The 25443-nt window shown below is 38.2% G+C and overlaps 1 protein-coding gene across 1 annotated transcript in view; it reads left to right on the top strand.

The window, feature by feature from the left end:
• The window catches only part of HIF1A (hypoxia inducible factor 1 alpha subunit), a 45177-nt gene extending 24025 nt beyond the window's left edge, over nucleotides 1-21152 (top strand). The window contains exons 3-16 of the mRNA XM_019472899.1: nucleotides 3203-3393; nucleotides 4362-4507; nucleotides 4606-4690; nucleotides 7503-7615; nucleotides 8756-8958; nucleotides 10586-10692; nucleotides 10876-11023; nucleotides 12003-12223; nucleotides 12409-12689; nucleotides 13222-13344; nucleotides 13584-13978; nucleotides 14830-14938; nucleotides 17727-17853; nucleotides 18016-21152. Coding sequence (XP_019328444.1) covers nucleotides 3203-3393; nucleotides 4362-4507; nucleotides 4606-4690; nucleotides 7503-7615; nucleotides 8756-8958; nucleotides 10586-10692; nucleotides 10876-11023; nucleotides 12003-12223; nucleotides 12409-12689; nucleotides 13222-13344; nucleotides 13584-13978; nucleotides 14830-14938; nucleotides 17727-17853; nucleotides 18016-18167 — 2401 coding nt within the window. The 3' untranslated portion in view covers nucleotides 18168-21152. The remainder of the gene's footprint in view (nucleotides 1-3202; nucleotides 3394-4361; nucleotides 4508-4605; nucleotides 4691-7502; nucleotides 7616-8755; nucleotides 8959-10585; nucleotides 10693-10875; nucleotides 11024-12002; nucleotides 12224-12408; nucleotides 12690-13221; nucleotides 13345-13583; nucleotides 13979-14829; nucleotides 14939-17726; nucleotides 17854-18015) is intronic.
• Nucleotides 21153-25443: the final 4291 nt, after the last annotated feature.

The following is a 25443-nucleotide window of genomic DNA, read 5'->3' as shown; positions in this document are numbered from 1 at the left end:
TTTTGTTTTTTTTTTTTTATTAATTTGGTGGCATCCCATGTTGAGGCAACTCTGACTTCACTTGATAATTAAACCTCATTTGTGAAAGACCCTATTAATTTGATCCATTAAAGAAACACTCTTTGAAGCTGGTAGTTAATCTTCCTATTTAAGTTGCGGGGTTTTACTCAGATTGGTTACAGCTTAGTTTTAAACAGCAGCTAAAAATAGCAAACTGTTGCGCTGTACAGTTTAAATATCTATCTACAGTAGTAGCCTTTCTAGAAAGGAAATAGCCAGTAAGAGGGAGAGGAGACCCTGCTGCTCGGACAGCACCAGTTGGTACCAACATCGCACTTTTCCTTGAGTTTTGCCCATCGCAAAGTCAGGCAGCGCTCCAGCAGGCGGCACTTGATTCTCTTACTCCAGGATTAATTTTTAACAGAAGCTCTATGAGCTTGGTTTGAGCAGCATTTCAGTCGGTAATTAATAATTCAACGGTTGTGAGAAGTTTTGACTGTTTATGTTGAAGTCTGCTGCTAAGCATGCTAAAGCCAGGAACTAGCTGAAATATTTTCACAAACATTAAGCTTTCAGAAAGAAAATACAAGGGAAGGGGCTGAAATTGCAACTTGTGAGGTTAGCGTCTATTTTCATCTCTTGCTTGAAGACTTGAAGCGCACAGCGTTACTGCCAAAGCGTGGGGTTTTTTACTTAAGAGTGTCTGCAGTTCAAAAGGAACCCGTGACAAAACTGCAGGCATCTAGGCAGATGGAAACCAATTACTTCCAGTAATTCTCCCTTGAGTTTCTATTGTAGGAGGAAACTTCTGCAGGTGAAGGGATCTTGAATGAGTAGCTAACAAAGAAAAATCGGAGGTATAAAGGTGAATCTGTCCAAGGCAGCATAATTACTTGTTTTACCTTTGTCAGTGAAATCTGTGGTCCAAGAAGGAGGACAAAGAGAATCCAGATGGTTTTTCACCTCCACCCTTAGTTTTCCACCAAGAGAAAAGGTACTTGAGGCCTGTCTTCAGTAGGAAATGTTTAATCAATTAGGTTATACAGCTAAAATATTTTTTTCAGTACTGGTAAAGGTCAGACTTCTTGTAATGGCTGTTTCCAGATATACCTGTATGTCAGGAGCCTCAAGCTTCTCAGACCAATGTATCCATGACTAGAGCAGGAACATCTGTTGTCACAGGGAAATTGAATGTGAAAAAATCCGCAAGATGGGAAATATTATCAGATCTTTTAGGCTACCCTTCTGAGGAACACGAGCTTATAGTCACAGAAACTGATAGAACTATGGTATAACTGGAATTTTTTACTACTATAATACCCATAAATTAGTTTTCCAAATATCTCCATTACTATTATGTTGATTTATTAATGTTTCTCCATTACATAGAAATAGTATTTCTGTGATCTAGTAGCCTGATTTTGCCACCAAAGGAGAAAACAGAATCCTATTCTTAGCTCTTACAAAACTTAAAATTCTGAAAATCAAGCTCCTAGTGCTTCCTTCTGCTGGCAGTGGCAGGGGGTGGGAGGAGAGGATGGTGGGAGTGGGGATGGATGGGGACGCCGTACAGTTCCATGAAGTTGGAAAAAATGAAGGTAATCACAGAAGAAATTCTGATAGCTTACTTTGTCTTTATCAGAGCTTATTAAACTTATTTCGTGTTTCAAGGCATTCATGCTTTCAACGTCAGTCTTAATAGTATTGTCGCTTGCATGTTTCTGCACAAACTAAGCAGGTTTTTGGCTATTGTGGGTAGCACATCAGGTAAAGGACTGAAAACGTGTTCCTTTGGGTATGTATTTGACTGCTTACTTTGAATCTGGTTCGTTATTTCCCAGGCAATATCAGCTTGTGAATAGCTTTCCTCTGTCATTTGTGGTACCTCTCACAAGATGTGTGCTAATTAAAAAGTGTTTTTGCACAGATCCGCAGACTTAGCAATGTGCATTTGGCAGTGGTAGTATGTGACTTAAGTCTAGTGAAATTAGAAAAAAGTAATTCCTAAACTGTTGGTAGTAAATAATGCAGTGGTTTATTTCCTGTCTTTTTCAACTAGTGACACTTAATTTCTTTATGGTAACATTAAAAGGCATGCAACTTTGAATTATAAAAGCAGTGTTTATAGGCATATGTTTATCTTACAACTTTCATGTAAGTTGGTGGAAAAAAGGGGATCCTACAGATTAGTGCAACTACCTTTTGTATCTCAGGTGTATGCAAAATGAAGATAGGGTGCCTTCAGAAGACATAAGTGTATAAAAAGAAAAATGGACAATAATACTGTATGCTTTTGTGTCGTCCATTTAAGAATAAAAGCACATTTAACTGCAGTGGCATAATTTCCTCGGGGACCACAGCAGCGTTGAGTTCTTGTTCAAATGTAAGAATAATTTGGAGCTCCTATCTCAAAATGCTTAGTTCAAAAGTCATGTGACAGATGCATGAGGCAAACATGAACCGGTGTGGGAACTGGGAAAAGGGAGAATCATCGTGTTACTGACTGACAGAGAGTCTCAGTTGTTTCGGTGCTTGCTTTTAGTGAGCTGTCCTTTACTTCATGCGTCCTGGGGGAGGTGAGTCTAACAGAGGCAATGGAAGAAGAATGAGGCAACTTCTTAACAGCTGGAGTTTTCCAGTATAGGGGAGACTGTGGAAGGGGCTATACTGGAGAAAGAGAGCTGGGAAAGGGACTTTTTTGATTGCTTGAGAAGCAGGACACCTTGTGCTAAATCAATATCCTTGCTTATCTGAGCTGTTAGGTGGGCTTTGTAAGGATGGTAAAAAGGGAAGAACTTGGAGAGTGTACATGATGCTACTTGGGCATAGAGCTGGAAATAACTTATGCTGTAGTATTTTGAATGGACTTAAGGGATTAGGAAAGAGGAATAAAATGGGATTTGGAGGCTAGAGAGGCAGCAGTCAAGGTATGAGATGAGCACTTCAGGAATGGTTCTGAGTATGTAGATGTCTGTTTGAAGAACTGATCTTGTTGGAAGACTCTGTGGGTTTGAATTTAGTTCTGGCAGAGCCCAACCGCTGCAGAACTCTATACACAGAATTACATTTACACTTTTAAATGGAGGTTTTAAATTATTCAACTTCTATAACTGGTTAATTGGCTACTGGGCAGCTTAGTTTCAAATTTAGCTTGCACAGAGAACTCTGTTTCCTATATTAACCCCAAACTTTGTTTATATAGGATTAGCTCAGAACGCAGAAAAGAGAAGTCGAGAGATGCAGCCCGGTGCCGAAGGAGCAAGGAATCGGAAGTATTCTACGAGCTTGCTCATCAGCTGCCCCTGCCCCACACCGTGAGCGCACACCTGGACAAGGCATCCATTATGAGACTGACCATCAGCTACTTGCGCATGAGAAAGCTCCTAGATGCTGGTAAGCGAATAACGTAGCAGAATCTGGAAAAGGGGCTGGAGGTATATTGAGGAAGAAGCTATTTCTCAAACCTATCAGCAGTTAAATAAATAAATACATTAATAGTTGCATCCTTTCTATGGAAAAGTGGAAGACCTTACAGTAGAAATAGGCTATTGGTGATGGCACAGGAAAAATACGATCACTGTTCAACAGACTTTGTTTTTCCCGTTCTGTTCTGATGATCCCAGTTGGCTCATCACAGCCATAGTGCCATTTTCAGTCTCAGCTATTTGACCCTTCTCCCAGAGTTAACTTCTTTCATCTAACCCTCTTTTTTCCCCTAGAGTTGGTTGCAACAACTGTGCTTTACTAAATTGTAGGTGGTTGGTGCAAGGCTGGCTTAGCTCACTGTAGGTGTTTCTCCTTAATATAAACTGCAAGGAATTTTTTTGTAATATGTAATCCTCTGAAGGTGAAGTTAGCTGAGGATATGTCTGTCTCTGCAGTACACCTTCCCGTGCAACTACAGGAGTATCTGAGTTAACTTGTGAACCGGTATATGTATAGCATGCCATGGATGCTGTACTGGTTATTTGTACTCATGCATGCCTACCTATACCGTATGGAAGAGTAACTTTGGTAGCCATACTCTGAAATGCCTCCTAGGAAGCCCCTGAGAAATGTTTGTAATGCCTTTTTGAGATAACCGGTAATATTTTTGGCATGTAGACTTTTTCCTTAAGGTGGAAGGTTTATTGGTTTATGCATAGAAACACAAAGGTTTAACCTCACTCTGATTTTCTGTGATTTGTGGTATCATTACTAGAGCTTGAAGAATTTAATTGATCACTTATCTACGTGAATTATACTGGTTTTGAACAGTCCTGCAAGATTGACTCCTTGCAGACTGGACCCAGAAGTCATTCCTGATGGTAAGTGAAGAATGGCTGATGTTTACTTAAATAAAAATGTGTGGCTGCTTGTAGGTGAGCTGGAGACAGAAGCCAAAATGGAGAAGGAACTGAACTGTTTCTACTTGAAAGCTCTTGATGGATTTGTCATGGTTCTGTCCGAAGATGGGGACATGATTTACATGTCTGAAAATGTGAACAAGTGTATGGGACTCACTCAGGTGAAATACTGGCATTTCCTAACACTGTTTCAAATCTGTAAAAGTTGTTACATTTTTGTATGTGTAAAGTTAGACACCCATATACCTTTTTTTTTCAGTTTGATTTGACGGGGCACAGTGTCTTTGATTTCACTCATCCATGTGACCATGAAGAGCTGAGAGAAATGCTTACACACAGAAATGGTGAGAAGAAAGAAAAAAATTGATTTAGTTTACTTATGGATAGTTCCTGTTGGCATTAGTACAGTTGGATATCTGCTAGGAAAAGGTGTTGAGAGAACAAACTAGTATGTTTTGCTGCTTAAATCTCAAAATAAACCTTGTTCAGAGATACTAACAACAGAAATAACCAGAATGTTTTGGCAATATCCTAATTGTAGGAGAGATGAGACTTCATTAGTACTCTCTAATCCAAAACAAAATTAATGACTAAAACGGGGTTACTGAGGGTGGCAAGAATTAGCGTGCCTACAGGAATAAAATCAGAGGTAGGTTGAATGAGAATGATCTTAAGTGATTGCTATAGAAGGATATGGAGAAGTTAAATTGGTGCATTTGTCTTGGTTTGGGCTTGCCTTCACAGGACAACTTAAAAGCAAATGCTTTCTTCCAGAAATCTGTGGTGGTATACTTAAGACACAAAAAAGATACTATATTTAGGACCGTGAAAAACTAGTCGGGGAGTACTTGGACAGCCCCAAAAAGGGCTTTGGGGTTGATGCTTCTCTGCACCTTTTAATTGGTGCATGAAATTGGTATCTTTTCACAGATTTCTGACTCTTCTTTTCTCCGTCTGAGGGAGTAGAACACCGTGTTCACATATTCTGTATGCTTTTGAATTTAACAAATGCCCGTGAATTACTGCTTTTATGTCTCCTAAAGGTTTGTTAATGACTATAAAGACTTGGCAGCCTGCATGCCTCCAAACAAATCTGCTTTACTGAGTTGTTAGAAGCCTAAAATCTGACCACTCTAATACCTGTTTCATCAAACAAGGGTTATATGGACTCTGAATCTAGATAGTGATAAATTACCAAGCCTGACCTCTGCTTTTGTGTAGCACTGTAAATCAGAAGTCTCTTATGCTGTCATTCTGTTTAATTCAGTGGAAGAGACCTGATAAGACTTTGATTTTTGTAAGCATTTTCTAAACTTGTCTGCCCTTAGTATTGAAGTATGTTTCTAAGGCTAGATTAGACTTCCCCCCCCCCCCGCCTTTGGAATACAGTAATGCATCTGGGGGGGTGGCGAAACAACTTCACTAAGGCAGTGTAAAAACTGGTCTTGTTGCAAAAGCTTATTCTTAAAAATGTCATGTTACTGAGTTTCATGCAAACCAACTCTAGCGTGTCTAAATGGACCAGACTGGAATAAGATGTCTGGAAAGCATTATTACAAAATCTGTTTCGCAAATGAAGTTGGCAGACAAAAGTCTAAATTACAGTAATAATAGTACATTTTTGTATTTACTAGTATTCCCAGGTTACATTCTACTGCAGCTCTTACATCAGTGGAATTATTTTGGTTTTGAATTGAGTATTAAAAACTTCTCTCTGGGATTGTACAGGTGCAAATGAATATAAATGTGATTGTAAAATCAGAATGCAGTTCAGTTTCTGCCAAAGTTGCTTTTTAAACTTTCAAAGCTGGCAATTTTAAAAATAACGTCCAATGCTGAATCAGACTTGAGAAAGTTGCTCTGTCTCTTACAGTTGCTTCTTAAAGCAGAGCCTTAACCATCAGGACTTGGTAACAATAACGTGTTAACACAGTCTTCAACTATGAACTTCTAGATTGGTTTAACTCTTTTAAAAACATACTGAATTAAATAAGTTTTGGCTGTTTCTCTGAACTCTGCTTCCCGCCCCCCCCCCCCTTACTGAGGATATTTTGGTGTGGCATAAAGCAGGCTTGTCCCTGTTATTCTTTGCCTCTGCTAGAAGCAATAGGCAATGTAGCATAGGGGCTTTAATGTTTTTCTAATGGATTTTGTAAAACTAGTAGTTGCAGTGCAAGCCACCATGAAGAATTTCATAGCTACTATTGTCTGTGGAGGATGAGAGCAAATTATTGTATAAACTTGTATCAGAAGTAAGCTCACATGTTCTAAACTTCCACCCTCTGCCATGATTTGGGCCTCACTCCTTAGCATGCCTTGGCAAACTTACTCTTCCACTGCTCCTTATCCTAGGTGCTTTATTTCCTTCTTCCATGCACAGCGAGCTGCTTGCAGCTCTCCTGATAGGATCAGTTTGCGTCGTCTTTGCCCAGAATAGCCTAGCTAGTAAACGACTCTGAAAGGCTTTCCCCTGTAAAGGCAAAAACTTAACTTAAAGCCTGCTGTTAGCAGGTAAGGCTAAAAAACTAGTGCCACTAAAGTTAATTCATATTAGGATTTCTTGACTTTTTTTTTTCCCTAAGAATGCTAATAATGTGTTTAAAAACTTGGTCCCTGTTTACTCTAAGAGTGTAAATCACTGTGGAAATATTCGGGTGCATGTAAACAGCAGAGTTGTTAATTCCGAATTGAAAAACTTAAAATACTGCAGTCCTGAAGAGCTACAGGCCCAAAATGTATTTGATTTGAACCTTCCTGCAGTGAGTTACCGATGCATTTCAGTAGAAACCAACGCAACAGTACTTCTCAATCGGTGCCTGCTTTTCTTGTCTTCTGTCACAATTTTAAAATATATTAAATTTTCAATCTGTCTCTCTTTCTCCCCACCCCTTTTTCCTGAAATCTGGGAGTGTGGAATTGGCTACAAATACAATACTGATCTTAAAACATTGAAACTTCAGTTTTTTGCCTACCTCACAGTAAAACTCATTCTGAAGAGTGTCATTATCGAAAGTGCTGTTAGGTTTATCAATCTTTTTAACTTAATTTTTGTGTCTTCCCCTAGTTTAGGAGTTCTATAATATGTTGGGGGTTTTTTTATGCCTTTGGAAGATGATCCAAGAGCTTAAGAATTGGTTTACTATTTGCTTTTGCTAGGTCCTGTGAAAAAGGGCAAAGAGCAAAACACGGAGCGCAGCTTTTTTCTCAGAATGAAGTGTACACTGACTAGCAGGGGAAGAACAGTGAATATAAAGTCTGCTACGTGGAAGGTAACTAATGCAAAGGAATATTTACGTAGTTTGGCAGCTTCCTCTTCAGATGTCATAACACTATATTTCAACATTTTTACTTCATGTAACGAGCTTGAGTTTCACTAAGTACTTAACTAATTAATGATTTTGCTTCAATATGCTGAATTTTAATGCTGAATACATCACGGAGGTAACTGAAACAATGTTTTAAAATTAGTTTTTCAAAACTTTTTTAATGAATTCTCCATTTTAAATTAGAGGTCACTTACTAGAAATTATAATTAGTAAATATGTTTGCATAAAGCCTTCTCCTCTGAGAAAAATACTTGCCACCACTTATGCTGATACCTAGTTTCTTTTGATTTGACACTGTAAGTGTGACAGTTGAGGTCTCTCTGAAGGACTTCAATTCCATTCTTTCTGAAGCTGCTGGCTATCCCTTTTGTAACAGTTGGAACAAAAAGAGCCCAGCCTGATAACTTTCTGCAGTGAATGCATTTTCTGCAGTGAATGCATTTTCTCCTCTGGACAAAAAGTAACCTTTTACTGTATCGAGTGGTATTATGGCTCACAATTCTCTTTTATAACTTAAATTTAGTTATTCTGGATCAAATAAAACAAATGAAGCAACTTCTTTCTTCTTTGCTGCTGTCTGTGAACAACTTCTACTTTAGAATGGTTAAAAAACCCCAAAAGAAACCCACAAAATGCAAAACTTCTTGTCTCTTGAAGAATACATTTGATCTCTAACCACTTCTGCAGAAGATCTAAAATGGAGGTTGCTACTATTACCATAAATTTCAAATTTAAATAGTAAGATACCTTTTGCTGAGGCAATTGCTTATCAGTGTTATCATTAATGTAACCTTCAAAGAAGAACAGTTCACAGAAATGCAGAAGTGTCTAGTGTTGCTTCAGCCAGTGCCCGAGAGGAAAGAGTTGGCAGCCTGTGTACTCATCGCAGTCTGTGTAGCGTGAAGAGGAGAACTGCCGCTCTCTTTTAGCCATCCCTTTGAAAGCACTGCTGCCTTTCTGTTGTTGCTATCACATCGAGGGGTGGGGAGGGGAAGGACTTCGCTCCGGGTGTGCTAATGGAAATACGATTGTGGTGTTTGACAGACAAACCTGGTCTCTTTTTAAAATGCAACTTTCCTGTAGGTACTACACTGCACTGGACACATTCGTGTATACGACACATGCGGTAATCAAACTCACTGTGGCTACAAAAAGCCTCCCATGACATGTCTGGTGTTGATCTGTGAACCTATTCCTCATCCATCAAACATTGAGGTCCCCTTGGACAGTAAAACGTTCCTCAGTCGTCACAGTCTTGATATGAAATTTTCCTATTGTGATGAAAGGTAATACATATTTTGTACTTAACAAATTAATTCATTTGAAGGATTTGCAGGGTTGGTACATGCTGGCTAATGTTGGCCTTATACATTTATATAGTCTTACTTGTTAACTTGATTCATCTGTGCAATGGAATCACTGGGATGCTTTACCTTTTACTAACTGATGAGGAGGTCTCATTTAAAAGCCAGATTTTTAAATCTAAGGAGCGTGCAGGGTTATTACTTTGGAATAAATCCTTTGCCTGCAGTTAACTGCCTGTTCAAACTGGTCTTTAATCTAGTGGCAGCAATTAAATTGAAATGAGAAGATACTTCTGGAGACTATAAAAACAGGAAGGGTTTTAGGTTTGTCAAAGATGGTGATGCATTTTGGTGACTGAAAAGGGTGTGTGCGTAACGCTTGTCAGATGCATTTTATTGCTACCACTTCCCCCCTCTCCCTTCCTCAGGAGATCAGTGTCAGCTTTCTCTAGTCAAAAAAAAAACCCCGAAAAGTTCAGCTGTACTTTTAATACAATACATCTGCTGTTGAAAATGAGATTTTTGTGTTCTAGTACGAATCATGGATGTAGTCAAATACATAAGACTGCTCTTACTGTCTAACGCTGGTCAGATGCATTTTATTCTTCCCCCTTCCCCCCTCTCCCTTCCTCAGGAGATCAGTGTCAGCTTTCAAAAAAAAAAAAAAAAAACCCCGAAAAGTTCAGCTGTACTTTTAATACAATACATCTGCTGTTGAAAATGAGATTTTTGTGTTCTAGTACGAATCATGGATGTAGTCAAATACATAAGACTGCTCTTACTGTCCTCTGGAAACTTAGCTTGACAAATTTGAAAAACAGAAGTGAAGGAAATCATTGGCCCGAGGTTTTTTGTTGTTTGGGGTTTTTTTGTTGGTTGGTTGGGTTTTTTTGTGTTTTTAATTGGGTATTGTTTGTTACTGCCTGTTTCCTTTTCTTTATAACAAAAACAGATGTCTAGTTAGTTGCTGTAGTTAGGTGCAAAGAGATGTTAGTGCAGGTTATTTTCTGTCCTCTGCAGTAACTTTACCTTTCTGGGACTGATGGTGTCACAGAAAAGGTACTTATTTGGTCACATTCTGCATGTAGAATAGGGCAAAATAAATGTGTTCCCCTGGTTAGCACTGCCCTCTGGGGGCTGAAGAAAATCATTTTCTTTAGAAGCTGGCAGTGGTTGACAGTGGGAAGAATAAATCTGATTCCTGATTTCTTATAGTTGCAGATGTAAAACGGTTGAATCATGTCTTTTATTTTATTAAATCCTCATATTTGTGTAAGCTGGATATGCTAGTCCATAAGTAGCTGGTCTATCTTTAAGCAAAAAAAAAAAAAGTCTAGAAAGCAGGGATTTACTTAATCCTGTCCATCACAGGACATTCATTACTTCAATGAGAAGTAAAATCCTATGCCTGCTGAAATTTCTCTTTTAAAGAAGCATAAAACCCAGCAATTTATTTCAAAATGAGAGCTCCCAGTAAACCAAAATTGCTGCTAATGAGTATGGAAGTGACTCTTAGGATTTTCCTAGATGTGCAGGCATCCAAATGCTCTAGTATTTGTGCTATTCCATGTCTGCTTTTGCTTAGCAATTTTTTCCCCTTGTTTTAAAGAATTACAGAGTTGATGGGGTATGAGCCAGAGGAACTCCTGGGTCGCTCAATCTATGAGTACTATCATGCGCTGGATTCCGATCATCTGACCAAAACACACCACGATAGTAAGTGAAAAGATGTATTTAAAGCCTTCCAACTACAAGAGATGAGATACAGCACCGGGGGAAAGCAGCAGCAGAACGAGGGCTTTCTTTTAATTGCAGATATGAATCTGCAGTGAATACTTATCTTAAACGGTTTTGGTTTTTTCTGCCTGTAATTAAAGCTGGTGTCCTTTCTGCTTTTAGTGTTCACAAAAGGGCAGGTGACGACAGGACAGTACAGAATGCTTGCTAAACAAGGTGGCTATGTCTGGGTTGAAACTCAAGCAACCGTTATATACAACACTAAGAATTCTCAGCCACAGTGCATAGTGTGCGTAAACTATGTGTTGAGGTAAGTTGGGTGGACGTCGCTATTCCTTGTCATCATTTTTACTGAAGATGAAGTCAGATACTAATGGCACTACATCTTTTTTTTTTTTTTTTTTCCTCCCAACTGAGAATGTGATCCCCTGTTGAATACATTACGATGTTATATTTTTCCTACCGGTGAAATTTTTGCTTAGAATACTGCCAGTCCTAGGATTAGGAATAGTATTTGAAAACAAAACACTTTTTTGATCTAGTGATGTCAGTGGGAAGATCTCGTGCGGGCAAATGAGTATAGGGCCAGCCTCTTCTGGACTGTCGTGATGGAAGCATTTGAGAATTTGTGTGCAGTCTAGACAACTCTCTAATCTTTGTCCGCAGTCTGGAGCAGTTAATTTCACTAATAACTTTTAGTCATGGAGTCAGAGCAGCAGTAATGGTGTCTTTCTTAATCCCATTTATCTTTTTCTTCCTTAGAATTCCTCTTTTGATTGAAAGCTTCAACTGAAGGCAGACTTGTTGACTGTTTTTCTGCAACTGTATAATAGTCCTAAATTAGTTTTTCAAAACTTTAGCGAATGTACCAGTATCAATCTATCAACATATTGTACATTCATTTAAAACAAAGAAGCGTGTTTTAGGAAATATCTTTTTTTTTTCTTACTTTCTCAATGCTTTCAGAAAAGCATGTTTGTTTTTGTTACTTTTTTTGATGACACCACAGTTAGTGCTTGCTTTGTCTATTACATTTGAGGAAAGAATGAGTAAGAAAAAAAGAATTCTTAAAGCTCCTATCCTGGTAATTTTGTGGTGTGGTGTGTGTGTGTGGTGGTTTTGTTTGGATTTTTTTTGGGGGGAGGGGGTGGTTTTTTGTGGTGTGTGGGGTGGTTTTTGTTTGGTTTTGGTGGTTTGTTGTTTTTTTTTTTTAAACTTACAAAACTGTTAAGCTTGAATTTATTCCTTTTAGCTGTTCTTTAACAGTCATCTTCTTCTCTGTCTGACAGTGGAATTGTTCAGAAGGACTTGATATTTTCCCTTGGACAAACTGAGTGTATGCTGAAACCAGTGGAGTCTCCTGATATGAAAATGACCAAAATATTCAGCAAAGATGACCTGGATGATACCAACAGCCTTTTTGAAAAACTTAAACAGGAGCCAGATGCTTTAACTGTGCTGGCCCCAGCTGCTGGAGACACAATTATCTCTCTAGATTTCAGCAGTAATGGTGGGTGTGTGTTTAAATTGGAGAGCATGCTAATTAGTACAGTTAGTATTTTACAGTAAATTTTGAAAAATAACCTCCCAGTATCACTTGCCTAGTGGTATTTCAGCCGCTGTTGAAATTTAATGAGGTCCGTAGACACGCTCAGTATTGTTACTTAGGTTGATGGTTTCTTTTAATTTTTATAGAGTCTGATGAACAACAATGTGATGAAGTTCCTTTGTATAACGATGTAATGCTCCCCTCATCCAGTGAGAAATTGCAGAATATAAATATGGCAATGTCCCCACTACCTGCCTCTGAAACTACAAAGCCACTTCGTAGCAATGCTGATCCTGCACTCAATAGAGAAGTTGTATCAAAGCTGGAGCCAAACACAGAGCCACTCGAACTTTCTTTTACCATGCCTCAGGTGCAAGAGCAACCAACCAGCCCTTCTGACGCAAGTACCAGCCAAAGTTCACCCGAGGTTAGTACGTAATTTGGGTACACTGTCATTAAAACGTATGTGCTGCCGGGCCTTGTAGAGCAAATCTGGTTAAGGATGCAGCAAGACAGGAATTGAAAATTATTTCTAAGTTGTGACTTAGTTAAGCTCATGCCATGATCTGAGGAAAAAAGACAAATTTTTCATACTAAGAATCATCTTTTCGTTAAAGTGAGTCTTGCAAACGCATGCAATACCACCTGATAGAAATACAAAGAGCTTGGGATCGGTCTTTCTAGAAAAGAATGGTTCGGAGACAACTTCTGTAAACAGCAAATTAGTTGCAGTAAATTACTCTAGAGGCTACGTCCAGGTTCCACCTAATTGCGTGCTTCCCAAGTGGCTTAAATCTGAACATATACTGATAAATGTGTCTTCCTTTCCCATTTTAATTTTGTGCAACTCTAGCTGGGAATTAGGTTTTACGTTAGAACATTTTTCAGAGAATCTGTAGATACAATGCAAAATTATGTAATGACAGAAACTTAAAACTGCGCTCAAAATGTTTTCACAGCCTAGTAGTCCCAACGACTACTGCTTTGATGTGGATAACGATATGGCTAATGAATTCAAACTGGAATTAGTGGAGAAACTCTTTGCGATTGATACAGAAGCAAAAAATCCATTTTCTGCTCAGGTAATGTACATTAACTTAAAATTCTGTATCATCTTAATACTTATTCTCAACGTGCTTCTCTTTGTCTTAAAATGTTCTTCAGGAACCTCCTTCCTCTTTTATGTAATATTTTTACTAACATAAACTGGAAAAAAAAAATACTGTAAGGATTTGGTAAAGGGAAGAGCCTTAATGAAGCCATGAAGTCATAGCTGAGATGTTCTTACATATTTATAATTTTTACCTCCCGTCTTTTCCAGGAAACTGATTTAGATTTGGAGATGTTGGCTCCTTACATCCCAATGGATGATGACTTCCAGCTGCGATCCTTTGATCAGCTATCTCCGCTGGAAAGCAGTTCTTCCGGCTCTCAAAATGCAGCCACCATTACCATATTTCAGCAGACTCAGACACCATCAAGTACTGCTGATGAAATAAAACCAGTGACGGAACGTGTGGATGACGTAAAGACACTAATTGTTCCTTCATCTCCTGTCCACATAATCAGTGAAACAAGTAGTGCCCCAGCATCACCTTACAGTGGGAACAGGAGTCGAACTGCGTCTCCAATCAGAGCAGGAAAAGGAACATTGGATCAGACGGAAAAATCTTGTCCAGGAGCGCCCAGTTTGCTAACAGTCACTCTGAATAAAAGGTATTTTAAAAGCGAAGCTTAAGCCCTACTATCTGTTGAAGCAATTAGATATAATACATTTGTAAATACTGCCAACTGTTGTATGTTGTCTTCGGCATTCTACTTCAAAGTAGAAATTGATACGTTTAAATTTGGACACTTCAAGCAAGCTTGGGTTTGGTTTTTTTATATTAGGCTTCCCTAAAGTTAACTTTGCAGTAGCTTTTACATAAACGTCTTGTGTAACAGGCAGCTACTGCGTGCAAACTGTGCTCATGATTTTGTTCTGCTCTTGTATCTGACGTGCAGCCTTTTTAAAAAACGCAGTAGGTAATTTACAAGTAGTTATACCCACGCAATATTTCTGGTGCTTTTCTTGTCCACTTCGTTACGAGGTAAGAGGCGACTACAGTCTGTGTGCTACATTTATTGCTTTTAAAATGAGCTGTATTTCATACTGATGGACTGTGGCGTATGTAGTACATATTTATCATGGTAGAAAACTCTACAAAGTCAAACATCAGACTTTTGAAACATAGAAGCTTTATCTGTACATAGAAATACTCAGAACAGACTTTTCCTCACCCTTCCCTCCCTTCTTTCTGTTGGAAGTGAATTGCTGAACTTTTATGCTTTTTTTTTCTGCAAAGACTTTAAAATTTTGGTTAAAACCCATTCTGAGCTTCACAGCAAGATTAAAAGCTAACATTTGCTATGCTCATAGACAATGATTGTTGAAATGAGTCGATTATGAACGAAAAGTAGTATAGTTCATAAATTTAGTTCTGTGATATTGTATATAAGTGTCCACAAAAGAAGAATGGCTTGAGGATAGTAGAAACGTCTTAACAGCCTGAATCAATTTTTCTTAGATCTACTGCAATGGATGAAGAACTAAATCCAAAGATGCTAGCTTTGCATAATGCTCAGAGAAAACGAAAAATGGAACATGATGGTTCACTTTTTCAGGCAGTTGGAATTGTGAGTTGTGTTTTACCATTTTAAAATATTCACTTTTAACCTTGCAATTTCTGAAATGAGGCATCAGTGCAGACTCCTGAGTTTAGCTGTTGGTATGCAGTGGAATCTTGGGATCAGAGATAATTGTTCGATAGTGAAATTTCCCACGTATATGCAGATACTCTGATTTTAGTTCTCTTTCACTGTCAGCTGTTTCAAAAGTGCCCTCTATACCCAAGCACATTTCTTGATTAGGTAGAAGATACTCTTTTGTGAACGTATATGTTCTTCAGCAGAATATGCATAAATGTAAGACATCACATTTAAATTTATAATTACCATATTTATTTCACTTTTGAATTCAAACTCAGTTTTTGTATTTGTCAATACTGGAGATAGTGTTCTTATGCTTCTTTCTATGCCTTCATTTTTCCATCGAGTCTGAGATTCCTTTATTTGACCAGATAACAAGACCATCTGAACGATAAGGGCATAGAATTCATGTAACCTAGCAAATGTATATTACTACCACTTCCATTTCATGCATGCTCTCTCTAGTATTAGTGTGTGCGACTGTGAGTAGCTCATCATCATCTGTCCTAGCTATTCAAAAGAAACTTTTTAGGTATTCTTAGATTTGTGTCACTTAATTGGGGCTATCCAGTTTGTTAGTTTCTGCAAGGGCATTTTGTCTCCATAACCTTTGTCTCTTACTGTCAGTTGTTAGTATTTCGAAATCTTGAGCTTTGCCGTTACATACTGTTATCTCTCTTCTTGCCTTCATTGCAAGTTCCCCCTTCTCTTAAGTTTTGCACAATTAATTCTTAGTTCCTCTACTGTGATGTAGCCTGTGAGATTCTTTGTTTCTCTAGTGGTCCATCTCCTAGGTATAGTCATCCATCACGTCTTACAGTGCGGGATTATTTTTCTGCTGAACTATGAATTATTCCTGTATTAGCATTCTGGTTTGGGCACGCGACAAATCACTGTATATTGTCTTTATCATCGCTCTCCTCTAGAAGAGCTGAGAAAGCTTTTATATGTCCATTTTTTTTTCTGAGGCAAGCAGACTTTATTTAAAAAAAGAAAATTGCACTTATGCTGTTTTCATTTGCTAAATGCTTTGCACTTTCATGCATGTTGTTCTTTTGCTTCCAGTAGCCCTGTAAGAATTCACAGCTCTGCAAGAAATTTTATTGCCTTCCATTGCCTTTCTCATGCGATGGTGCTACAGCTGTCAAATAGTGTTGCTGATAAATGTTCAGAATAGCATGGGATGTCATTAAATACACAGAACACAAGCAGTTCTGTATTAACTGCTGTAACAGTGTTCAGGCTTCTAATGCTTAGTGCCTTTTTAATGCTTATAGGTTCAAACTTCATCCTCTGCTAAACCTTTTTTTTTTCTGTATCTGACAAAAGTGTTACAAATATTTTGATGGTTTCTGCCCAGTCAGAAGCTGTTTTCCATGTAGCTGGGTCTTACTGATGTTATTTCAAGCAAGTGCTTTTGTTGTTTGGCTTCTTTCTCCACAATGGATCTCTGAGAGGATGAACCAGGCCTTGCACACACACAGAAGAAAAATGATGTTAAATCCAGGCTTATAATACATGGTGTTCTGGGATTGTGCAAAAACTTGCCACAACTTCTTAGCAGGAAGTCCTTCCTTAAAGAAGCAGGACTTATTTTGCAAAGAGTGAAAATAAGTGAAGACCAAAGTAAAATACTACTTTAGTTTTCTAGAAAACAGGAGAATTGGACAAGGGCAAGATGTGTTACAGTAAGATTATGAAATAACGATCCAAATCATTACATTGAAAAAGATACGAGCTATATCTTAATATGAAGGGCTGTATTGCATTCACAGTAAAAAAAAAAATAAACCAGCAGCAATGTAGGTGACTGACCTTACTATGAAATGCAGCTTCTAAGTCCGAGTTGTTTAACTATAGCTTCTATTATACAACTGTCCTCTTGACTTGCATGGATGTTTTATAACCTGAAAACATATGTTCTTTACTATTTCAAGTGTTCAGGATAATGGCAGCATTCTGAAATACCTTTTCCTCTTTTTGTAGCAGTCAGTACTACTAACAAGACAAAACTTTGCAGATTCGACTACTTTTGCTAGCAAACTTGATACTAAGATGGCCTTTTTTCCTTCCATCCCATCTGTTTCAGTGGCAGCTTCTTCTTACTTATCCTAATTATATGGAGCCCTTAAAAGCTTTCTAATCTCCATATCTTCTATGCTGCTGTCAAAACAATATGCTAAGGAGCCATATCTGCAATAGAGTGGCTTAGGACTGCATTCCCCGCAAGACTTGGGTCAGGTGGCTTGGTGGCAATAACTGGAGTGCAAGCAGAATTTACATCTTAAATGTAGATAGACTCGACCTGCCGAGGTTCCTGTATCTCCTGTCTACACTATTAATTGCAGTGCAGAAAACCATTAGAGACTTCAGTGAAAACCTGATGCTTACTCACACAAGAGCAGTGGTAATTAAATGGGTGTGTATGTGTACATGCTAATCTTGAGCATGGTAACTGATGATAACCAGGATTTAGTAATTGCTTTCTGTAAGGGAAGTAAGGTCTCGAAATCTGATTCAGTTTTCTTTTAAATAATTTTCAAGGCCAGCGTACTTGGAAATGTATTTCTCCCCAAGTTCTGAATGAAGTCCGCTTTAAATTGTAACAATGCCTACATTAGTAATTAGTGACAGGAACTGTTAGTTTGGAAGAGGGACATAGAGGGCTAGAAAGATACAGTATTCAATAAAGGAGGTTTATTTTATTTCTTTCTAGGGGTCTTTATTCCAGCAGACAGGTGACCGTGGAGGAAATGCATCACTTGCTTGGAAACGTGTAAAGGGATGCAAAACAAATGGTCATAACGGAGTGGAGCAAAAGACAATCATTCTACTATCAACTGGTTAGTATCTTCTTTTAATGTGCACAGGGGGGTGGAGGGGCCTGTGTGAAAGAGAACTGAGTGACAAAAGCATCCAAATTTGCCTCCTTTATGAACAATTTTGGAGGAAAGGTTAAGCATGGTGAATAAAGTGCACTTTTTGTCCTTCCCCTCCCTCTTCAGACATAGCGAGTAAACTTCTAGGGCAGTCGATGGACGAAAGTGGACTACCCCAACTCACGAGTTACGATTGCGAAGTAAACGCTCCCATACAAGGCAACAGAAACCTGCTACAGGGTGAAGAACTGCTCAGAGCTCTGGATCAAGTTAACTGAGCTTTCACAATACTTGTTCCTTTCTTGGACACTGGTGAATCATCACCTAAAGCAGTCTATTTATATTTTCTATATCTGATTTTAGAAGCCTGGCTACAGTACTGCACTAATTCAGTTAGTTCAGTTTTGATCCCCTTTCTACTTATTTTGACAGTCTTTTTAATGTGTTCTTTACGTAAAAATAACTCAAACTATAGTGCATTTTTATAATTCTTTGGTACATACACTTTTAAGTCCATTACATTTAAAACACACTTGCAATAGCAGCTTTGAAATATGCACCTGATTTTAAAAAAATATTTATTTTTTGGCTGGGGAGTTGGTCACCAAAACTTATCATTAGTAAAATGTCAACACAGGAAAAACTGGCAATACTTCCATCCTGCTCTTCATAGGTAGTTGGAAGACTTGTGCTCTCTTACTCTGTATGTTCAAATAGGTTTTTTATTTTAATAGTTTTTATAAGAAGCAACAATGCTTTGCAGCAGTGCATTGTAGCCACAATCGCACAATATATTTTCTTAAAAAATACCAGCAGTTCCTCATGCAATATATTCTGCATTTATAAAAACTAGTTTTTAAGAAGAATCTTCTTTTGTTTGCCTATGAAATAATGTTTAAACCTGGATTATGTCATTATTTTAGTCACGTTGTAATATAAATTGTTCTTAAATGCTGTCTTATGCTTTTGACTTAAGTGAGTGTGGTTAGTCAAAGGAAAGGCTTTATCTGGAAAGGGCTAGCAGCATTTTATTTGGATACATTCTCAATTTAGAGAGAGTTTGATGTTCTTAAAGTAGTCACTTTGCCAGCTTAAAAAAAAAAATTCCCTGCCTGTAGTTGTTGAAGTTAATGCTAATATTGTGTATGATCTTAAATCTAAATGTTCAGCTTACCCTGTGTGGTATAGGTGATATTTCAAGCAGATCGTAAAACATCTTGCATTGTTAGCAAAGTTTTATCTAGTACTTCATTGAGTTGCTCAATATTTTGATGTTTTGGTTTTATGCACCTTGTTGCTATTAACATCCATATGTTTTTCATGTAGATTTCAATAACTTGAATATATTTAGAAGCCTTTTTATTTAGAAATATATAGTTGTCACAAACATCTTATTTTCCTATATGTACTGTACAAAACCTTCATTCACTCATTCTTTTGCTCTTTGTGGTTGGATCTAACACTAACTGTATTGTTTTCTTACATCAATAAACTATATGTGGACCAGGCCCCCTTGGGGAGTGTGTTATCTGAGAGAAATGAGATAATTTATATTTTTGTTAGTGGTTATTGTTCATCCGTGTTCCCTTTTTAACTTAGAGTTGATTGGAAATCACTGCTTCCTTATTTTGATTGTAACATCTCCGTGTTAATTATTTGAGCCTATTCAGTACTGAAGTCTCCTAGACAGTGTTGTACTACCGCTCGCCAAAGATGTTAAATTTTTAAATCTGTTATCACACCAGTTAGCAAACTTGAAAGTGAGGAGACAGCGTATTTGTGTTACTTCAGAGTGGAAAGATTCTTCCTTATGAACAGCTTAAAGGCTTGTTTCTGGAAGCTTTATCAAGGTAATACTGGAAAGCAGGAAAAAGTAAAATTCACAGGGGAGATCAGTTAAAGATGGATTTTTTTTTTATATCACAAAACTGCATGATTAAAAAATTAAGCTGGTACTTGATGATAAAGCTTGTTCTACGTTCTTGTGCTGTTGACTCAATAACTTTGACTAGGTGACTTCTCATTTCGCTGTCATAGAACACGATGCTACTGATACAACCTTGTAATGTGTAAATATGGTCAAGATATTCTGTGCATTCTTCAAACTATTTTCAAAAAACTTATCTTAATGTAAAGTCAGATGTGGAGTGTCACAATAGTTATTTTGTTTTTATTTTGGAAACTTTGGTTTTGTGGGACTCTTGAGTCTGTTGAAATCAATATAATGGTACATAAGCTTAACCTATTTCCTAAAATTACTGTTACCGTTTCACTGAAATGAGCACTTTTCAAACTGACACAACTGTATTACTTAAACTTAATGGAGACTATTAGCTACCAACTAAAAAAAGAGAAGGCGCTGGTAGCAGAAGATGGTTGCATACTTCCTATGGTTTGAGTAGAAGCTGCACAAAGAGGGGAAAACGCGTAGGCTAGAGTTGAAGCTTCATGCAGAGAACGTTTTGAATATATACGCTTGCTACTGAATATTAAAGACTTTTAATGCAGCCTTTAAGTGTACAAAGTTTATAAAGTTCTCTGGATAAAAGCAGCAGAGCTACTGCATACCTGCTGTGTGAGGTTTCTTGGATAGCATTCTTTCCATGGCCTCCCTCTCTCTCCGTCAGCAGTTAAAAGGTTTAATAGTGAAGTTGCTAAAGGCTTAGGTGAAGCACCAGCTGGTGGGGTCATCTCTCATGCTTAGCTCTGCATGGATTGACGTGATGCTTCTGTGAGAGCGAGGAGAGTCTTGTAGACGTGTGAAAGGTACAAGTGGGTTCTGCCTTTCCTCCTGCCCCGGCAAGCTTTGAGCTGGCCTGGTGGGTTATCCCTTTTCACCTCCCAAGAGAAACTTCATACCTTCCTGCTTGATGGTGTTCTGCCGCACTCTTGACCTTATTTTGGAGGAGCCTGACCTGTTTGGATCTGTCAGTTCCTCTTTGGTGTGCTTTAAGAGGGCAGTGAATTTTCATTCAGAGAAAAATCCATGTTAAAAAGAGGAGGAAAACTTCAGTGACCCACATGATTTATGAGCCTGCTGGAATCATCTCTGGTCTTAATGATAGCAGCTGTGGATTTAAATGAGCCATGTTTCATCTAAGCGTCTTCCCAACTATCACTTTTTTATTATACATAATAACAAGGCACAGCATTTTGTTTACTGTCCTGTTAAAAGTGATGGAAACAAGCAATTAATGGAATGAACTGCAGTAGCTGTATTGGATTGGTTTACTCGGGGGGGGGGGAACGACCCCAAAAATTAAAAAAAAACCCAAACCTTCTAGAGACACTGAAGAAAGCATGGAAAAGTAACAGTAATTGCTCTGGCCTTGTAAGAGCTTTGCTAAATGCAGATGCAAGTTCGCAAAATCTAGAAGTATACCTCTTAGCTGCTTTTTTTGGTTTTTTTTTACTTTTTTTTTTTGCTTAGACTCTAGGAATATGCAGCCTGATTCTAAACCTACTTTGGAGGACAAGCTTCTAGAATACATTAATTTCTAAATGTTTTCTTAGTGATTCTGAATAATTTCTTTGCTGACTTGCTACCTTTTAAAATGTTGAGGCACTCTATTAGAGCATTTATTCTTCACTAGTAGTAAAGAAGAAACTGTAGGTAGATACAGCGTTTCCTTCTGCATATGAAGCAAGCTAGATCATGTGGAAATGGTAAACTGAGGAGAATAACGAAGTTAGCTTCCAGAAGGTTATCGTGACTACAGCAGTAGTCAAGCCATGCCTTCTTCACGGCATAGCACAATTATTATTTTTACATATGGATTCTGATTGATGTTTTTATCAACAACAGTGATGGTTTTGTTAAAAGGTAAAGGAATTTTTAAACTAGTATTTATGATGACACCCTTCATTCCTTTACCTGAAAGTAGTTATAATTAACTACAGCTGTAGCTCCCAAGAAGTCACTTAAGTCTGCTGTCCAGTAACTTGATCTCAAGTGTAATACACTGAGTAGTAAATTAAGGTAGCCTGGAGTCCAAAGTACACCTTTCTAAGATACCTTCCCTCCCATGTAGTGAGATAGGTTTGGACTTTATGTTGATCTTTGAAAACCTTCGGGTGAAATGGAAACAATTTGCTATTAAGTTTCCTTTCCTGTGTGTCTGTGTACACACATTAAACTCTCCCTAATTACTGAATTAAAAATGGCATATTTAGGCCAGAAAGGGCAATGAAAACTTTACACATAACACTGGTGATGATTTAAAGACTTCCAAGCTTATTTTGGATGGATTGATCAGCTCTGCTTCCAATGAAATACAACTGTAGGAATCAAAAAAAGTCTGATGATTATAGGTTAAACTACTGCATATTTAATAGTAATTATTTAAAAAACTGTTTAATTAACAGCTAAACAATGGTAGCTAAAGGCAGAAATGTGGGCTGTTTCACCAGTATCTGTTGGCAAGCTTTCTGTGCCGGTGCAGTGCTGAATGAACCCTTTCCTTTGAACAGTGCTGTGGCAGTCGTGAGTACCCGACCACGGTGAACCAGGCTATAGCTGGACATGCCCGAGGTCAACCATCTGTTCCCGTCCCCGCTGATTAGCTGCTACTGAACAGAACAGGCATCTCACTCAAATGCCACTGCACTTACGCACATTATTCAAACTGTAATTGTCCAGCACGAAAATAAACGTTTCACAGGCCAGGAGTACTTTGTAGGAAGATCATTTCCATAGGAATTTGTGTCAGTTGGGTATCCAGCTTTCATTAAAAACGCCATTAGCAATTAGGCACTTGACTCCCTGGAAAGCTCTGTTCTGGAGAACTGTGATTTTTGATCCAAATTCTAGAAATGAGTTGTCATTTTCCTTCTGCTTCCCTGTTTACCTTGAGCAAGGCTTGCCAAGTTACCAAAAAAGTTAGAGTTTGCAACTCGATTTATACAGTATGGTAGATTTTGTGAATAATAGCAGTATTCTCTCATGAAGAAGTGGTATATTTTAATGGAATTCTTTTTTGGAACCAAGTACAACGTATTGCAATTGATATTTCTCTTGAAACATTTTGACATACTTGTGACTGTATTTCTTTTTGATTGTGTAACAGTATAAAGTTCAATAAAAGAGAGGGTTTGTTTCTAATTCGTGACATTTGTGATCTTCCTGTTCATCCGTTATCCCCATTCTAAAAGATGGAGATGGCAAAACCACATTTTAAAGTGAACCTAAATAATCACTGTGCAGCATAACTAAAACTCCTTGCACGTTTGAGGTCTGACTTACCTACTACTGAAGTCAGAAACTTTGACGCTAAGCATACATGTGGTCTATTTTCCAAAAGCGTTTATAAATTCTGTCTTGCCCTTACAGCTGAATCCTGTTCACCTTGGACACAATGGTTATCCCACCTGAATTAAGCAGACCTCATGCATGAACGAAAGAGGTTAAGCACATACAATTTAACAAATGGGACATTAGGGACTGTGTAGGCTTTCCTGTGGGAAGCTAAAGAGAGAAGAGAGCAACAGCTGGGGAGCCAGAGGGGCAGAGAACATTTGTGAAACCTCTTTGAGTGATCACATCAAGAATGCCCTTAATAACAAAACAGAAACTAGCTTGAATCCCAGATGACATCTCCAGGTGATTTCAGTTCCTCTCAGTACATGCAAATAACTTGACAGGATCTTGTGACTCTTGCTGTCTTGTTAATGAATACCACTTCCTATTACACAGATTAACAGTCTTTTGCAACGTTTTTGCTTTGTTGGGGAGTCTGAAAGCAGAAGGCTTGTGCAAGTGCTGTCACAGTAGAATATGATCTTGTTGTTTGGCATTAGTGATACATTTGTACATACAGAAGCTTGAATATGCTATTTAACAAAACATATCCATGACTTGTTTTCATAAAAATCCATGAAAACATGATTTATGTTCATGTTTTCAATTTGAAAATGTGTTCTAATACAATCATACAAGGTATTTAAAAAAAAAAAAAAGAGTTGGCTGCCACATGCAACTGGAGAACCCCCTGTTATTTATATCTATGCAGGATAAATGGCTTTTTAACTTGCAACTTACAAGCTAGGAATTAATAGGGCAAATAGGACTTCATCCTTCTGTTTAGGAGTTAAATAAGAATATAAAGAAGACACAGTAACCAGCACACTCTTCCTTATATAATCTATTTTTTTTTTTCATTTGGAAGGCAGTCTATTAAGAATTAAAATGTATTAATTAAAAATCTGAAGGAGCACTAGATGAAGACACACGATTTATCAAGAAGAGTATTAATTAGCCTAAAAATTGACACTGTATTTCATTATATACACCACAGAAGGGGAATTCTACAGACACTCGCTTTTTTTTATTCCTCTGCATTTTCATTCTTTACACTGTAGCCAAACTTTCTGCAAGGAAAGACTTAGCACACGTTAACATATGGGCACAACAGGCTCATCCTCACTACATCTTACATCTTACACAATGAAAGTGTCACAATATGCAGCCCCATCTGCCTTAGGAAAAAAAAAAAAAAGAAACTTCCATCTGGCATTTCTTGAAACACCATCTCTGAGAAATCACAACATTCACTGCACGCTTAAAATACAAAAATCAGACAACACACTCAAGCTTTACAAATTCTGCATCACTCCAGAGCCAAGCTCCTCCGCTCCTTTTAAATGAAGGGATAACTCCTGTAACTAAGTAGGGCTTGCCTTCACCTGTAAGTAATGACAAACTCGCTCCATGATGTGTCAATTATTAACTTGCTTGTGCTTTGAATCCTTAAGTCCATTGGGGAGAGTACATTATAACTGTTTTCCCAACAGTGTTGGCATTCTGTTTCAAAATCAGTACAATCTGTTGAAGACAGGGTCACATGCTGGATGAACGGGGTCACTGCCCTACGTCTCTAAACGTTAATCCAAATGATAGATGAAAATGTCTTGTCTTTTCAGAAAAAAAAAAAAAAAAAGAGCCAAACTAAAACCCAGCAGGTGCAGCTCTCCCCCTGCAGCTGCTAAAACCTGCCCGGTTCATATGTAACAGCTCTGGTAATGCTTCTGTTCCCATAATCAATGAAAGTGGCAATCAGTGGTGCTTAAAGACAATAGCTGTTTAGCTGACGGCCATTCACTTCCTACTCACCTATAGAGGCGACTAAAGGTTGGATTCCAGCAACCTTTTGGGAAATACAATAAATATGGAAAGAGGCTTTCGTGCCTGAAGCATTGTGGAAGCTGCCGTCATTGTAGAAGCTGATAGCTTGAAGTACCTAGCTTCAAGGAGCGACCTTTAGATCAGTTAGTTGATGCTAATGGTGAATTGGAGCACATCACAGCACCAGAGCCAGCAGAATTTAAAATTCATTCTGCAGTGCATGATTATTTAAAAAAGCGAAATGTGAATCTTTAACCTGATCATGGTGGGAAACCCCTGCAGGTTTAAATATCCTCCTAAAGGCATCACACAACGCACCATCCCGTGCCTATTCGCTACTTTCTCTACACGCTTTTCTTCACCCGTTAAGGTTCCCCGAGCGCAGGGGCGATCTCCCACAAGCCAAGCACACAGCCCCCCCTCTCCCCCCACGG

This window comes from Aptenodytes forsteri, unplaced genomic scaffold, assembly GCF_000699145.1.
Source record: "Aptenodytes forsteri isolate BGI_AS27 unplaced genomic scaffold, ASM69914v1 Scaffold410, whole genome shotgun sequence".
Classification (NCBI taxonomy): Eukaryota; Metazoa; Chordata; class Aves; order Sphenisciformes; family Spheniscidae; genus Aptenodytes; species Aptenodytes forsteri.
The sequence above is the reverse complement of the archived record's forward strand: the minus strand, read 5'-3'. Positions and strand labels throughout refer to the sequence as shown.